The sequence below is a fragment of the Taudactylus pleione genome, unplaced genomic scaffold, assembly GCF_031769625.1.
Source record: "Taudactylus pleione unplaced genomic scaffold, aTauple2 ptg000041l, whole genome shotgun sequence".
Classification (NCBI taxonomy): Eukaryota; Metazoa; Chordata; class Amphibia; order Anura; family Myobatrachidae; genus Taudactylus; species Taudactylus pleione.
In genome coordinates, this window is record NW_028284443.1 from 56954657 (window position 1) to 56973148 (window position 18492).

The following is an 18492-nucleotide window of genomic DNA, read 5'->3' on the forward strand; positions in this document are numbered from 1 at the left end:
GTTGCTCTTCTGCCCGTCTTGTTAGATCTTCTGCCGTGGGCAGCTGGATAGTTTCCTCAAGACTTTCTATGCTAGTATATGAATGCTTCCTATAGGCATATCCTGGGGATCGAATCTTCTACGGTCGGACCTTCAGTCTCCATGCCCATACTTCCATCAGGCTCTGGCCTGCCTCCTTGACAGTGTCTCTTGAGACACCCGTCCTTAGACCAAGGAGGTTTTTTACCAGATGAGGTACTACTACCTGCTAAATGCCCGGAAGCCCACTTTGGTTAGAAATTCTCACCAATTTGGAACATCTTCTTGAAGGTTCAGCTAGAGGCTTTACACTAAATCCTCTTATTTCTGCAAATAGTTCTGGGTTTGGGCTCCTGACCCTCTTCCTTGAAGGGACAGTTATCCACCCTGTCGGCCCTCTTCCAACGACAAGTTGTGTTTCTACCAGAGGTATGGGCGTTGTTTTTTCTGTAGGGCATCCTCAATGTGCAGCCACCTTTTATTACTCCAGGTGGCTCCATCATACCTCTCCTTTGTTCTTCGACTCTCCAGTTTGAGCCTTTGGATATGGTGGCCATTAGTTTGTTTTCTTGGGAAGGCTGTCATCTTACTTTCCATCACCTCAGCCTGGTGGGTCTCTGATTTCAACGCCTTGTTTTGTTGCTTCCCCTTTCTGACCTTCCTTTGGATCACCATCCAGGTGGTTGTGGCTCCGGCTCTCCATGTTCAGGACTCTTCACCAGGGTAAGCATCTTTGGATGTGTTGAGGGCTCCCCTGTTTTTCCGTGGGTAAAGCCGGAGATCTGTTTCCCTACTGTCATGTATAATTATCGCAGACGGGGCTTACCAGCTTCTAATCAGCTTCGCTTGATGGCTCCGCTTAACTATCTCCCATGTCTACTCTGTCACACCTTGCTTGCAGGGTTTATTTCCTCTGATTTTGGTTCTTGGCGCATCTTTCTCTTACATATGTTCTGCATGTGTGCCGGTCTTTCTTCTTCCTCCTCTTCTCGCTTCTACCATGGGCTTGCTAACTTAAACTGGCTGGTCTGTGGCTGTGGGCGGGGTATAATGGAAAGGGAGCCTGGGGGCTGCTGGGAAGAAAATAAGTAACTATTTGGTTCACAGACTCTATTCTCAAGGCTATACCCAGAGTGATCCCTGTGGCTCCTATGGAGGTGAAGAAAATTATTTAACAAGGTAAGGCCATAAATCCTCTTTTTTATTTTATACCAAAGCATTGTTATATATAATAATTCATTTTTTTTATTGATTGGTGAATGCAGCACAGTTTGTTTTTGTTTTTTTGCCATCAGATACCCATGCTGAAAGTTGGACAGGTTTGCATTTATTTTTGTGTTTTATAAAATTTAGGATTATATTTTTTAGGGGAAAACTATTTTTCCAAAGAACAGGTGTGTACAGTTTTGTAAAGCTTCATGAAAATATCAACTTAAATCTATCTGCTGTGTTTTACAGTATATTTTACGCTATGCATGTGGGATTTTTTTTGTGTAGGTACTGGGACCAAGAATTAGAAGACGCTGAAAAGGAATCACGTGCACCACGATTAACAAAAGCTATTATACGTTGCCATTGGAAATCATACTCTCTCCTAGGATTTTTTACTTTCATTGAGGTAACTTTTTAACCAACATCGCTACACTACCAACTGAAACTACTGAGTCCCATTGTCATTTGACTACAGTAGAATGTTTTTGCAGTGATTTTTCATTACATTTATGTAATTACTTTTAAGGATTTTAAAATATTGCACTGTTTATGCAACTTAGTATAATGTTATTTGGCAAGACTAGAACACGTTTTGAAAAGCCTTTTTAAATTATATTAGAAAAATGTTGGCAATGTGTCTGTTGAGCTGTCTTCTTAAAACAATAGGCTTCTTTCTAAAGACAAGTGAATGGAAGTTAACCAACAATGACTTTTGACATGTTTCACAACACTTCACAATTTATTAACTTTTTATTATCCAAAATCATGTCACAGTGTACAATATTTATATGCCTTTATATTATTTAATAAGTCACCAATCAACTTTGTTTTCGTCTAAAAAAAATCTTTGTTTCATCTATACAAAAATCTCTTGTATCCTTGCATTTACCAGCAAGTGATGGTTGGATTTTGTTTACTATTAATATGGACCCAGCATAGAAATTTAGGACAGCCCATTATCATTCAATGGCTTCTCTCCTTGACTCAATGTACTAGGGAAACTTGAATTAATCTACTTCTCCTGTTCTGCCTAGTTACTGTTATCAGTACATTTTCACTGAGTGCTATGTTCATTCCATAATGTTGAAGTTGGGACGAATGACCGTAAATCACAGAGTTTCTGCAAGGTCCTAGACATAGAAACAGGGGCTTATTTATAATGGGTGCAGGGTGTGTGGGGCCACTGGGTCCAGGGGGGGCCCGCACCGCACACCCTGCAACCATAAAACTTACCTCTCCGGAGCACCACGTTGGCTTCGGTGTCTGCGCCTGTACAAATGACTAGAAAATGGCAGCTGTGGCCATTTTCCCGTCATTTGCGCATGCGCAGTACAGGGTAAATGGCCACCGTGGCCATATTCCCGGTGATTTGTGCATGCGCAGTAGATTCTGGGCACACTCTAGTGCCCAGAGTCTATAAGTGCGGCGCTGGCCACGCACTGCTCAGTCCGCAGCTGGCCGCCGGACAGGGAGGTGGGGGCCCGTGTTGGAGACTGCACACGGGGCCCCTCCTATCTAGAATCGCCTCTGCATAGAAACAACTGTTGGGGAAAGGAAGTTAATATCTTAATATATTATTATTGTCACAAGCTACTCATGCGAACGCTGGGGGACCATTTGCTGAACTCCTCCTATCAACTGTCCATCATCCCTGCTCTGTTCTGGTTTGGTTCCTGTGGTTATTTTCTTCTGGTGCGCACGCTGCTCCGATGCCGGTGATATCGTTTCACGTTTTCCCGGTTGTGGCTTTTTCTGCTGTTTCCAGTCGAGTATCCAGTTCTCCTGTCAGTTTTGTACTACCTGCCGCTTGTGTCATCTAGGCGGCACGGTCCACATATCTACTACCTGCCGTTTGTGTCATCTAGGCGGCACGGTCCGCATACCAGCTCTCTGCTGTTTGTGTCATCCAGGTGGCACAGACAGCACTCAGTGTCCTGAGTGCGCAGTTCAGCATCCAGCTGCTTGTGTAAACCCGGCGGCACAGGCCGCACGTCAGCGTCCAGCCACAGCTTGCCAAGGCTTACCTGCCCTCAAGGCTGCTACACGGCCCAAAGGCCGCATCGTTGCTCTATGGCCCACAGTCCACAGCTTGCCAAGGTTTACCTGCCCTCAAGGCTGCTACACGGCCCAAAGGCCGCATCCTGCTCTATGGGCCACAGCTTGCCAAGGTTTACCAGCCCTCAAGGCTGCTGCACGGCCCAAAGGCCACACCTTATCTCACTGCTCTCGGGCCACGACTAGTCAAAGACTTACCAGTCCTCAAAACTGCTGCATAGCCCAAAGGCTACATCAACTTCTCCAGCCCTATGGCCACATCTAGTTAACACCTACCAGCCCTCAAGGCTGCTCCACGGCCGCAGCTAGCCAAGTGTTCCAGCCCTCAAGGCTGTTGCTAGACTCATTCTATCTGGATATAACCGAATCCTAACATTTAAATATAGAGTTTGTGCACTGTTTGAAAAAGAACACTGAAATGCTTACCCCTTAAAGCATTGTTTATCAATCTGGCTCTCACGCAACTCCCAACAGCTCATGTTTTTCAGGATTTCGTTAATTATGCAAAGGGGACTTTAATCTACTCTACTCATTTATTAACTATCCTGCCTGTTTTCTCTGACAGATATCCTCAGAGCATGAGCTGTTGCGGATGTGTGAGGTCTGGATTTGGGAAACACTGATTTATGGGATATGCCCACTGAAAAAGTTAGTCTCCATCCAACTAATAGAGCTGTGTGGTTCTTATGATGGAACCCCAGAAGTTCAGGCGCATTGAACTATCCTGTCACTGCATATGTTTTTATTTTGTATCTCATATGTCAGTTTGGGAAAGGATACAGGACACTTTAGGTAGAAGGTAGTAGTTCTGGAGTACAGGTGTCCCTGACAGGAGAGTCCACATTTCTGCCACTTGGGGCTGGAGACTGAGATTTACTTTGTAAGTGGAAATATCCTTTTAACCCTTTCAGTGCTGAGGATGAGTTGAACTTGCCCTTAGCTAATACCTCAAAAGTTCCACACATCCTGAAGAAGTTCTGGTTAAGTGGCAGGGAATTATAACATCCCTTAATTTAAATTATGTGCCCTTTAGTATTTAATGCCTGGTGATCAGGTGATCACCAGACAACAACCACCTATACTACATATATTATTTTGAATTTCAGGAATGGTGGAGGACCTAACTCAACCTGACTTAAATAATCATAATAATGTGGTAGGTTGTCTACTTTTCATTATGGTATGCTTTATTATTCCTATACATTTTATGTGTTTTGTTCAAACTAGTTTAAACAAAATACATTTTCATGTGTAAATATTATGAATATGTATGGGCAGAATAGTTGCTGTTTTGAAAATGTGAATTTATGCCAAAGCATTAAAACCACAAAGTATTTCTTGGTTGTGTCTTAAGCTATTGTGTTTATTTTTTTTAACATTTTTGGTAATTTTTGGCATATTTTATTTATCATGTCAATAAGTATACGCAAACTTATGGTATTTTCTTAAAATTTGTAGTCTTGTAAAGAAAACGTTCAAAAAAGAACAAGGTATAATTTGTATGGGTATTGCATAAAGCATTTACTAATATTATCTTTTATTTGTGTGGTATCACCAAGTGTCCGTAGCTCTGTACAGGGAAAATTAAAATGATTCACACAAAACAATACAATATTAAAAGCTTCAACAGTACAAGGGCAAAAATCACATTGTGAAATTTAGACAACTGAGTGAGTTACAGTTATTAACAGTAGCACTCGATGACCTACTGTATAGCCTGGAATGGATGGACAGAAAGGATTATATTCGCTGATTGTCAGTGGGAGGGCACTGGAGACAGTTAAGGGCAAGAACAAAAAGGGTGGAGGGTTTTGTTTGTGAGAGTGGGAATGGAGGTTCATAACTGGGAGGTAAACTAGGAAGAGATGAGAAGGGAGGGATAAGGGGAATTGTGTATAAAAATGTGTGGAGGGCTGGTAGGCTTTAATGAACAGGTGCATTTTCTGGGCACATTTGAAAGAGTACAAGCTGATAGAGAATGTGACAGGACTTGGAATTGAAGTTCAGAAGAAGAGAGTAGCATGATAGAAGTCTTGGATGTGGATGTGGTAGGAGATAGTTAGCTTGGAGGCATGGTGACAATCAGATAAATAGCGGAGATGATGGGGAGAAGTGTGGATTTATGCAAAGTTGGAGGTGGAGGAACGACTGAGTGCTTTGAACGTGATGGTGAGCAATTTAAACTGGATTCTGTAGGGGATGAGGAGCCAGTGAAGGAGAGGAGAGTTCAAAGCAGGAGAGGAGATTTCAAATCAGAGGAACGAGATAGGAAGGCGAGGTAAGCAGCAGAATTGAGGATAGATTTAAAAGAGGAGAGGCAGGAGATAGGTAGCTGTAGTCCAGGTGGGAGATGGCAAGGACATGAATAAAGGATTGGTAGCATCCAGGGTAAAAAAACATCTGATCCTGGAGATGTTCCAGAGGTCAAAGCATCAGCATTTGGTGAAAAACTCAGGGCCTGATTTAGAGTTGAGAATAGAGTGAGATATCTCTCTCAACTGATCATCTTGGTGAAACCATGCTTCACTGCAGGTGGGGTGGATTTAAAATGTGCAGAGAGATTTAGATTTGGGAGGAGTGTTTCCAAACTGACATCTAAATTGTAGAGTAATAATAAAGCTGTGCAGTATTTGTGGGTTACATGCAAAAGCAGCCAGTATTTACCCTACATGTAAAAAAATGTATGTATTTACACCCCTTGCATTGCAATATGGTTTGTTCAGGTTCACAGTTGAGAGAGATATCTCACTCTGGGCCTTATTCAGACCCGTTTGCAAGTGCTGAGCGCTCGCAACCGGGTTGATGTTTGCTCACTGGGCATGCGCACGTCTGTGCCGGCTCCGATGTGCGCATGCGCGAGACCCGGCTAGCGATGGGTGCTCCGTCGCTACGGGGACAAGCTGTCAATGGTGATTGACAGCTACCCCGTTTGGGAGGCGGGCAGGGGGGATGGCCGGCCAAATGGAGGCGTTCCCGATGAAACGCTTGCCGTTTGGGGGCGGCCCCACTGACATCAGCAATGATGTCAGTGGGGAGATCGAGCAGGAAGCTCCCTGGGGCTTGTACTTGCCGAGACCCAACCTTAGGGTCTCGTCACAAGCCGCGATGGTCCTGACCATCGCGACCATCAACCTGGTCGCTCGCTAGAGCTGTGGGTGGTAACCCACAGCTTAGCTAGCGACCAGGAGGCTGCAATTCACACCACAAGCTGCCGCCCTCATTCAGAGCGACCGCTTGTATCTAGTGATCGACTCTGAATGAAGGCCTCTATTCCCAACTCTGAATCAGGACCTATGTGCACCTCTACTTTTTAAAAAACTAATATTGCTAATTAACATTAATTACTATTTTCCTCATTCTTCTTGTATTGGTAACTCATGGTAAAGGTAAACACAAAAGCAGAAAATCACAGAATGCTAACACTTTTTAGAAGTATTGGGTACTAATAAGAGGTATTTATTATTTTTAACAATAATTGTAAATTTTAGATTAGTGTTTGTTTGTTACTTGTCTGTGTAATATATGAGGGTGAGTCAAAAATGATCCGCACTCCAGTTATATTAAAACTTCTGTTGGCCGCACTGTCTTATCAACACTTTCTGTACTAGGTCGCTGTCTCCCCAGTCACTGCTCTGCAGGTTTGAACGTGTTACATCAGTTCATTTGTGACTGCAGGGCAAGAAAAAATGGCTGCCCCATTTGTGAAGAACAGCGTGCAGTGATTCGTGTTTTGTGGTCTTGGGGTGTGTCTGGTGCCGATATTTATCAAAGACTTTGTGCACAGTATGGAGAAAGTGTACTGTCGCGAAGAAGTGTGTATGAATGGATAGAGAAGTTCAAAGAAGGTTGCACAAGTGTCAGCAATGAAGGAGTCGGACGCCCGTCCACATCCACGACTGATGAGAACATTGAGCATGCACGTGAACGGATTCTATTGGATAGACGAGTGACAGTGGATTTTGTTGCAAATAATTTGCAAATCAGCCATGCCTCTGCCTATGTAATAATCCATGACAGACTTGGGTTTTTCGAAAGGTTTGTGTGAGATGGGTACCGAAACAACTCACGGAAGAGCACAAACAGAAGCATTTGGACATCTGCACAATGCTGTTCATACTGTCGACACTCTACAAAAACTTTGTTTTGAGGTGTTAAAGCATCCTCCCAATAGTTCTGATCTTGCCCCATTGGACTATAACCTGTTTGGTCCCCTGAAAGAAGCCCTAAGAGGACAAAGATTCACGTTTGATGAAGAGGTGAAGACAGTGGTGCATTCGTGGTTCGCAGCTCAGCCTAAAACATTTTTAATTCCGGAATACGAAAGCTTGTTGACAGATGGGCAAAAGGTATTGAAAAGCAGGAAGATTATGTCGAAAAATAATGTATTTGTCTCCTCTGAAAGTTGATTAAAATAAATTCTACAGCCAGAGTGCGGATCATTTTTGACTATTATTGACTGATAGAGACTTCTAATCACTTTTTTTTGTTTCTTGTCATGCATTTACTTGTAATTCCACTAAAAGTATAAGAATACATGCAGCCTGACCGATCTGTGCACCCAAAAGCTAGGCTAACAAAGAATTAGGAAAACTTTTACTCATCTGATGGATACACCGATCCATCAAGTAGTGCAATAACTTCCATAGTTGGTAACTCATCCAATAGACGTATATTTTTAGCAACGTTAATAATTTAATAATTTTGCTGATGTTGCTGAACTCCCATAATGCTCAGTGATGAATTGTTTAGGAAACAAATCAGGAGAGGAGAGTTCAAATCAGAGGAACGAGATAGGAAGACGAGGTAAGCAGCAGAATTGAGGTTAGTTTTAAAATAGGAGAGGCAGGAGATAGGTTTATTTCTAGATTGTTTAGGAAACCTACTTTACCTGTAACTGGAGTGTCCCAATTTATTCATGTCTTATGTATTAGTTTATATAATAGTTTGACATTTCCCTGTTCTTTACTGCTAATGAAGCTTTTCCATCAGGTGTCCTTTTCTTCCTTCTAGGAAAGTGTTAAAGTGATCCAGCCAATCTTTCTTGGAAATGTTATCAGTTATTTTGAGATGGATGATTCTAGTGATGCCGCCCAGGCAAATGCCTACATCAACGCCGCTGCCCTCTCTGTCTGTACCTTGCTTTTGGCACTCTTTCATCATATTTATTTTTATCACGTACTGCGAGTAGGCATGAGGCTTCGTGTGGCCATGTGTCATATGATTTATAAGAAGGTGAGAGTTTATTTTTACAGCATTTAGCTATGTTGGATTAGTGATAGGATGTGATTTAAGGACTATTATTTTAACGGCTATTATCCTGAACATTATTACATTGCTGGGGATGTTTTCTAATTAGGTGATTAAAGGTAAATTGATTTAATAACTCCTAGAATGGATTAATGGCAGCATAAAATGGTGGTGAAATAGGGGGAAGAGGCTAGGGAAATACATTTACTACTAGTATAATTGTCAGCCTTTTTGTTTTCTATAGATTTCACCAGCGGCAGCTCCTACCTTTTTTCTCCTGGGGGGCTGCCCAGGCTGCAGTCCAAATCCCCTGCTGTGCGGCATCGGCGGCTGTCCCCATGCAATGCGTGTGCATACAAAAATATCCACAGCAAAAAAAAAAAGTACATGTGCAGAATAAGGTCTTCGGCTAGGGGCTGCATATGCTGCAACCCCAATAAGCCGAATAAGATTGCCATAATAAATGCAGAAGCGCTTCCTATTGGAAGTGCTTTCTGCTAATGACAGCCTGGACTGGCAGTCCCAGGGGGAGGAAACACCTCCCCCTGGGACTACCTGTCTGACGTGTGATTAGTAGAAAGCGCTTCCAATAGGAAAGGCTTCTGCATTTATTAAGGCTGTTAATCCACATGCAGGGAGACTGGGGGGATCACAGGGAAGTGTTGGATTTTACTGGGGGTAAAATCCGCCACTGTATTTCACCATGCAATAATGATAAGTGCTGCCTCCATTATAATTTAATTTGTACCTATCGTACAAATGTAAACATCTTGCAGTGCATAGTACTGTTCTCTTCTCTCAGTAGTGACCAGCTCTATCCCTCTGATATATTCCCTGCTGAACCAATTAAAGTGCCCACACACAAAAAGATTTTGCCTCTTGAGTAATTTCATATTACATATATGACCGGAAAAATACATTCTCTTAGATCTGTAAAGGTCTCAAATGTCATTCATTTTTCATAATCTTCTTTATGTAGAAATTTATTGGCCAATAAATGTAATTTAAAAGACATCAGAACACTACCATCTGTTTTAATGACAAGCTATATTAGTCATCCTGATTCATCCACTAGGTTTTGTGCACTACATCTAGAGTATGGACCAAACCCTTGAAAAATACCTAATTGATGCATAATGCCAAGATTAGTCCAGAGACTTATTTATTACAATTGGATCAGTATTTCAAAAACTCGGTCCTCAAGGCACCTTAACAGTCCAATTTTTAGGTATCCCATTCTTAAACACAGGTGACCTAATTAGTACCACGATCATTTTGATGTAAAAATGTGCACAAGCATGGATATTCTTAAAACCTTGACTGTTAGGGTGCCTTGAGAACCGGGTTTGGGATAGTCTTTATTGATTGTTTCAAAGACATGTCATGCAGTAGACTGGCTGTTTGTTAAATTGGCTCTTAAAAAAAATATCCTTGCATGATTTGAGGTGAGTGATTCCATTTAAAAGTACTGTTAAGGTACTTTATGCCCCTCCCATCCAAAAACTAACCATTATAGGTTCCCGTTGTACCTTCCAGGGTTGCCCATTATCAGCTTTACAGATCTAGGAGAACTGTGATATGAGAGATGTTCTTGTTGGTAATAATGAGTATGATGTATATTTGTGTTTGGATGGTATTCTTCTTCCTTTATGTACAGGTAGGCTGCTAATAAGCTTTCTGTGCACTTTGTTTTCGTTTCATATAAGTCAAGTGTGAGACTTTTAATATTTCCATGTGAATCTACATTTTAAAATTGTTGGAATGTGACTGAGCTTGTTTAGGAACAAAATGTCCTACTATATTAAGGGTTTACATTTATAAGCTCTTTCCAAATTATAATTATACTGATAAGAATAAAATAAAAAACTATGTAATATAATTTGCAGATTAGAATTTACATGTTTTTCTATTACAAATCAATAATGATGTATCTTGGTGTAGAAAGAACGTTATATGTAATAGTACTGCATAGGCGTAATGTGTATGCTGAAATATAAGAATACTACAATCAAATATACTGTAATGATTACTCCACACTGGGGAGAATTTCGTTTTCCAAAAATGGAAGACTGAAACCAATAGCTCTCAGTTACTACTAACGTACATTTTGCTAGGCTTCTTTGGGCGCTTAATACATCATTTGTTGAGCATTACAAAGGTGACCCATCTTCTCCATTATTGTTTAATATAAAAGATTTAGCTTGGTCAAAATGAGCAACTTTGAAGGTTTTTCTATGCTTTGCTCATTTTATTATTGGAAATACTTATTACTTTGTCCAAGCTACAGAATAAATATTGGCCTCCACTAGCTTATGCTATTGTATATAAGTGCATTCACTGTATATTAGCTAAACATATTGACTCTAAATGACCAGAAATCTACTGATTGAAATTCTATTATGGAAATTGTATAATATTTATAGATTTATATCAGTATTTTATTCTGTTATACACGGTTAGAATGTGCTGACTGTTTTCTTGTCTTTCAGGCTCTTCGTCTTAGTAACACAGCCTTGGGAAAAACGACTACAGGGCAAATAGTAAATCTTTTGTCAAATGATGTCAATAAGTTTGATCAGGTATTGTTGTTTCTGTTTTTTTAGTTATGTATAATTCCACTATGCTTGTTCTTTAAACTGATATTCACTGGTTCTCACACATTTTCACTGATCACTACAGTGGTTCTGTATCACCTTGTCTGGTCTCCTGATAAACTTATATGCTGTTCATGTAGCTATAGTTCCTAAGATGCCCTGTAAAACTTATCCCCTGGGCACCTGCCATGTAATTAGCTTAATGTACCAACTAGCTGAAGAAAGTAATGAGTAGAGATTTATTTCATATTAGACACCACTCCATATATCTGTAAAGTTAGTAACATGTTCCATTACTGTTGCCATCCTGCTGATACAACTTAGTAATGGAGAGATCACCCATCCCTTCCTAGCAATGGGCTATCCCCTGTTGGAACACACTGAGATTCAGCCTTTGAACCGATGTTCAGGGCAGGGTTTTCTCAACTGACTGCTAAGTATGGGCTACGGGAAGAGCTTGATTTATGTGACCTTTAATTTGATAGGCAAGTTGTAGAATGCTGATGGCAACACTTTCTTCATACAGGATGTAGTGGGCATACTGGCGCACACAATGCCAGCGGTTAGAATCCCGGCGCCGAAATCCCAACAGCAGTCAAAATCTCGGCTCCAGAATCCTGACAATACAGCGAGTATCAGAGTCAGGGGTTAGGGTTAGGGTCAGGCTGAGGGAGGGGAGGGTCAGGGTTTGGCTGTGGAAAAGGTGGGTTAGGGGAAGGGTTGGAATACTTACATGCGCCGGGATTACGTTTGCCGGGATTCTAACCACTGGCTTCATCAGCGCCGGGATTGCATACCCAACCCCTTCATACTAGTTTGACAAGAACATTCAGGAAACTTAGATCATACCAGAACTTACAAATCAGGCCATGTATATACTTTACATGAAGGGATACTGGAGGGAAAAAGCTTTAAATACTGGTTAGACTCCAGTAATCACAAATTTCACTTTGTGATATCTCTTGCTCTTTTCACTATAGTAAGTTTAATTGAGATTATAAAGAACACCATCTGTTGTTTAGTGTTAATGCAGCCATGACGAGCAATTCAGACTGTTGGCAATGCTCCAAAGATACAAGTCTGCCAGGAACAAATATTTATTTATTCCAACAATAAAATGGATTAGTTGACTTTTATGTCACATTGTAACCAGAGAAAATTTGTACTTATGTTTTAAATATACAGTATAAACTATACATGATTATGCTGTCACTGATTGCTTAATCTTATACTGTGTTCAACCCTCTAGGCAACAATAAGGGGCTAACATTCATGGAAAGATTGACTTTTGGATCAAAACTTTGCACAGTTTCCCTATTTGAAGTGACCAATGGGCAGAATAGAAGTATCTGATTTTGGCAATAGTTTTTTTTTTATATACAGTATTGTGCAAAGGTTTAGGCAGGTGTGAAGAAAATGCTTCAAAGTAAGATTGCTTTAAAAAATAGAAGTGTTAATAGTTTATTTTTTATCAATTAACAAAATGCAAAGTGAAAGAACAGAAGAGAAATCTAAATCAAATCAATATTTGGTGTGATCACCCTTTGACTTCAAAACAGCATCATTTCTTCAAGGTACACTTGCAGAAAGTGAGGGATCTTGTAGGATTATACTCAGGTGTATGATTAACCAGTTATACCAAACAGATGATAATGATCATTATTTTCATATGTAGGTTGAAACTCAGTCATTAAATGAAACAGAAACATCTGTGTAGGAGGAGACTTAAAACTGGGTGAGGAACAGCCAAACCCTGCTACATAGGTGAGGCAAAACTGAGCACAGCAACAAGACACAAGGTAGTTATACTGCATCAGCAAGGTCTCTGCCAGGCAAAGATTTCAAAGCAGACTGAAGTTCTGTTTACAGTCTTATAACAGTACAAACTTCTGATGTCTTTGTCTCCAGACTACATATTACCAACTTAACCTGAGCAAACTAGCTTCTAAGCAGGAAGACAGGGAAGTACCTTTATATGTTTTTGACTTGTAATGTTGTACATCTGGCACCCCAAGAGAAAAACTTTACCAACTTTTGGGTGAAGAGCTTATAGTCATATTTAGTTTGTCATGATCATCTCTACCAACAAAACTCTGCAGGGATACCATCTATTATGGTGTGTGCACATGTAGAATTTAGCGTGGAATTGCTTTTATTCACTCACTGATTTTCAACAGGTAACTATTTTCTTGCACTTCTTATGGGCTGGACCCCTGCAGGCCATTGCTGTTACTGTGCTTCTCTGGATTGAGATCGGACCATCATGTATGGCGGGAATAGCAGTGCTGTTTGTCCTTATGCCTCTACAAACTTGTATTGGCAAATTCTTTACTTCATTAAGGTACCTCTTTGTGACTGGAAGCTTTACCTTTTTATTTTTTATTTTATTCTTTCGTTTCCTGCTTTCAGTTTATTTTTCCTACAGTTTTGCTTACATGGAGAAAACCTCTAAATATTTTTCCTGTGTTTTTATTTTTTTAACTTAAGCGAAGAGAAATTTAACATGGTCTGAAATAGAAAAAAACAAGGGCCCTCATTCAGAGCCGTACGCTCTGAGCAGAGCGCACGCTCTGAATGAGGGCCGTCCTCCATAACTATGGAGCGTCCCCCTGGACGCTCGTATAGCTGTGGGTCACCACCCACAGCCTATACGAGCGTGCAGTTTGATGGCCGCGATGGTCTTGACCATCGCGACCATCGAAACTGCGAGCCGGAGCCTGCGGTTGAGGTTTTCAACCGCAAGGCCCGGAGTGATTTTGGCTCTATCAGAGCCAAAATCACTCCCACTGACATCACTAGTGATGTCAGTGGGCCGGCTTCTGACGGAAGGCATTCCCTTAGGAACGCCCCCGTCAGGGAGGCACGCCCCCGGCACGCCCACCAAAGAGGGCGTGCTGTCAATCAACATCGACAGCACGCCCCCTTTGATCAGACACAACGAGCGAAGGACTTTCCTTCGCTCGTCGCGTCTGTCGCATGCGCACGACGGAGCTCCCTCCGTCGTGCGCATGCGCAGTGCACAACATCGACCCACTTGCGAGCGGACAGCCGCTTGCGAGTGGGTCTGAATCAGGCCCAAGGATTGTGTTTTGTACACAACATACATTATAGAATCCACACTTAAAACAATAACAACTTTCTTAAATCAAACAAAAAAAGTTTGCTAATGGATTGACCATTGTAATCCCCTTCTTACTGACTGCACTTATTCAACAGCATGCAGTCCACAAAAGTCTTCAAGAACATTTTTAGTGTCAGACAATACTATTTATGTTAAGTTAATCTGGATAAAAAAATACTCTCTAAAGTGGAAACGTTTTTTTAATAACACATTTTTAATACATTTGAATTTGAAATATTAAATATAGCATTTACTAACCTCTGTGAGGAATTGTTTTGTTATCCTGAATCTGTTGCTTAGTATGGTGTTGGCTTGTGTTTTTTGGGTTGCAGATGTCCATTTAAAAGTTGTTACTGTCATGCTTAGGGCCCCATTTAATAATGAGTAGTATGCCGTTACTGATCTTACATGGTGCTCCAACCAATCAGCTCCTTACTGTCATTTTACAGGCTGTGTTTGAAAAATGACAGGAACTGATTGGTTCGTGCACCATTTAAGATTAGTAACGAGTGATAACAAGCATACCACTCATTATTAAATGGGGCCCTCAGTGTCAGAATATAGCAACAGGAGTAGTAGGTGGAAAAAACAGTAAATGTGATACAGCCAATTAAGTACTTTCCAGTTTGATAAATTGCAATGTTCTGTTATATTTAAATCAACAAAATATCTGTATCATTTAGCACAGTAGTTCACAAACGGAGTGCTACAACACACAATCAGGGGTATCATGGGATGTCCAGTCTTAAATAAAATTATTTGGACCAGCACATTTGTTCTGCTGGGCTGCACGCTGCCTGCACGCTTTAGAGAGGCATCATGCAACCATTTACACAGGCTGCACTACTTGTGTTTAACTGTGCTGCCTGACACCTCTTCAACCTCCCCTGCATTCTCCTACAACTTCTACAACTACAACTTCTATGTGGAGCAAAATAAGAAGAGGTTAATGGGCACTGATTATTTATTGCCAAGACATTATCTCTGTTGACAACCAAGTGGAAGAACGCGGTTTCTGCAGTATCCTGGACTGAGAATTCACTGTATTTTCTCTTCTCCTCCCTTGATCCTGGTCCACTCTTCTCATATCTGTGTCTCTGCTATCCCTCTGTGTCTGTCTCTGTCACTTGCTTTGTATTAGGCTCCCTGTCTTCAATTTTGAATATGTCTGTCTCCCCATTTGTGCCTCTTTGTATGTATGTCTTCCACTGTCCCTGCATCCCATCTGTTCCCCCTATTTTTGTTTGCACTTCTGTGAGCACAATAGAGCAAGGGTTTACCACCGGATGACTCGCTTTGTATAAGGGTTTCGCACAGGGTTTTACCAGAGCTCCTCTGCTAACTGAACCTCATAACTAAGAGGCTCCGTGAAAAAATGCTGATGGTCTAATGTGGCCATGAACTTAGAAAGATAGGGAACCACGGATTTAGCAGATTAAACTTTTGGGTATAGGTGTTAAGAAGGCATGTACTCTTTTTTAAGTGTTATAACTATTACAACTATTACTCTTAGGGGCAAGACAGCAGCCTTCACAGACACCAGGATTCGAACCATGAATGAAGTAATATCTGGGATGAGAATAATAAAGATGTATGCGTGGGAGCAGTCATTTACAGAGCTGGTCAGTGACATAAGGAAGTAAGTTATATTCTGCCCCATATACAGTTATTGTCATTAAGTATTTATTTTATTTGATCTGTCTGCTGAGAGACTTCAACAATACAATTTGGATGGGCCATTTGTGCTCTGTAGTCATTTTTTATTTTGCCCTGTTCTGTAATTCACTGTCCTATAATCACAAATAGTACTACATGCAAACTCTGTGGTGAACAAGGATTTTATTGTCTATGTTGCTCGGAGTCCAGGCAAAACAGATGGGGGAAATGTATCAAAACTTTGAGAAAGATAAAGTGGAGAAGTTGCCCAAATCAGCTTCTGTCCTTTTATAGACTGTGTCAGCTAAATGATAGAGCAGCTAGAAGCTGATTGATTGCTATGGGTACGGCTGTCAAGAGCTCTGATTGGCCCTGGTACTAGGAGGTGGCGCGGCCAAATCAGGGAGACATTGTCACGCAACCTCCCAAATAAACCTCATGCTCAGCACAGGGGGGGGGAGGGGTGTGTGTATAGGCATGCAGCAGCATCGGCACATAAGCCAGTGACGTTGCGCTGCTATACAGACGTGGTGACGGTAGTGGGCAGAGCAGTGGAGGCGGTTGCTGTCCCTTGCCCCCCCAACCCCTACCCCTTCTCAGTGCCCCTGGCTATGAGCATTTTCTCCACTTTATCTCTCTCGAAGTTTTGATACATCTCTCCATCTGTGAGTTTATGCAAATGAAGCTACATACTCCTTTCCTAGTGTACGTCCGTTTGGCTGAATGTACAAGGAATGAGACGCCCACTTTTAGCATTCGTGCACGCTATGATACGGATTGGTGCGTCCTTATACCTCACCTTTGGTCGCGCCATTGAAACTTGCACCAGTCCTGTAGCAGGTGCAGCATCTCTGTCTGACCATGGCCTCCTATGACTGTGGCTGTGCATGTGGGAACGCAGCTGCTTGCACTGTCACGCCTACGACATCCCATAATGCCCACTGAATGGACTGTTTGCGTGCATGACTAGCCACCTCCCAGTCTCCACCCTGTAACTCCCACCACTATTCCCACATGATACTCATACAGTCTGAATAGATCGCAACAGTACATTTGTGCCTACACTGTATAACGCATGTGCAGTTGTGAAAAATCATTACATGAAAATTGACATTGCGTGCCGCTCAGAATCACACCATAGTATCTGTAAGCTATTTCTTCTTCTTCTTGTGGAGTTTTATTTTGTAATGTATATTTGCACGGTGCACGACGACAGACACTTATGCACCACACAAGTTGAGTTAGCCCCATTTCTGTAGACTGCTGTAAAGCATTTTAAAAATTACATATATACCTAATTGTGTTGGTGTTATAATGACTTTCCATTATTACACTTTGTCTAGTATAAGGGGAAATTTCCTCTGCCAAATTAAAAAGGACTGATTCCACAGCCATAAACAGATATGCATATCAGTGATTTAAGTTCAATACTTCTATAAATAACTTTATTTTGTGTTTTTTTTTTCTTTTTTCACTTATTGGACTGCAGCTGTGACTAACTGGATCCAACAGTAATTAATTTGTCATAATTTTTAATGGCTCCTAATTTGAAAGCAGTAATATGGTATTTTAAAGGGAATCCATCCATGGCCACCTTGACCGTCTGGGAGATATACAGACATTTATCTTTAAATGTGGTACAAACAAGAGAGAGTTTACAGATCACAGTTTGATGTTTATGGTACACAGTATCTTAGAAATGTCCTATTTTCTTACAGAGAACCTTAATATTTTGGTTGCAGTCAGTATTGTACTATTAACGATTTAATTCAAAGTGTGTAATCATCATTTTTGTTTATGTTACTGTATGGTTTGAAGGAATTAGTTTTTATTTTGTTTTTATTATTGTAGGAAGGAGATATCCAAGGTTCTTCTAAGCTCTTATCTACGTGGAATGAACTTGGCATCTTTCTTTGTTGCAAGCAAAATCATCGTGTTTGTGACTTTCACCACGTATGTTCTGCTTGGCAATGTTATCTCTGCCAGTCGAGTGTTTGTAGCAGTGTCCCTTTATAGTGCAGTGAGACTCACTGTCACTCTCTTCTTCCCCTCAGCTATTGAGAGGGTATCTGAGGCCAAAGTCAGCATAAGGAGGATTAAGGTACGTTGTTAATACTTTTATTTATTATTAATACTCCATAATTCCCTTTTGTGCCATTTTAAATCTTCCTAAACACAATTCTTATATGTACTGTATACATGTAAAGTTATATAGAGGCCATAGAATAGGCTAGTAATACATAAAACAGGGGAAATAAACATCAGTGCATTGGTGTCAAGAGTCGGGCTGCCGGATCTCAGCGGAGGGTCCGGACAGCCGTGCTCTACCTGACTAGGTTCTGGTGCAGCATACCCGGCACACGCTCTCGCTGCAGCCGTAAACAGTGTCCGCGCTCAACCCCGCTGCCTCCCGCATCACTCGCCTGAGGTTGTTGTCACAGAATGTCGCTGATCCTCAGCATTCTCCACTGACTTCTCCGGACCATGGGCGCGGCTATCTTGCTCTGGTCACCTGACTCCACATCTGTGAATCCTGCTCAACTTCTAGGTCAGCTGTGAGTAACTGTCCAACCAACAGCAGACACTGGG

General features: G+C 41.4%; 1 protein-coding gene across 4 annotated transcripts in view; it reads left to right on the top strand.

Annotated features, from left to right (window-relative positions):
• ABCC4 (ATP binding cassette subfamily C member 4 (PEL blood group)) overlaps positions 1-18492 on the top strand; it is a 392497-nt gene that overhangs the window by 86546 nt on the left and 287459 nt on the right. For all 4 annotated transcript variants that reach the window (XM_088458987.1, XM_088458994.1, XM_088458999.1 and 1 more), the window contains exons 3-8: positions 1516-1636; positions 8296-8517; positions 11022-11111; positions 13304-13467; positions 15761-15886; positions 17755-18004. In XM_088458987.1, coding sequence (XP_088315113.1) covers positions 1516-1636; positions 8296-8517; positions 11022-11111; positions 13304-13467; positions 15761-15886; positions 17755-18004 — 973 coding nt within the window. The remainder of the gene's footprint in view (positions 1-1515; positions 1637-8295; positions 8518-11021; positions 11112-13303; positions 13468-15760; positions 15887-17754; positions 18005-18492) is intronic.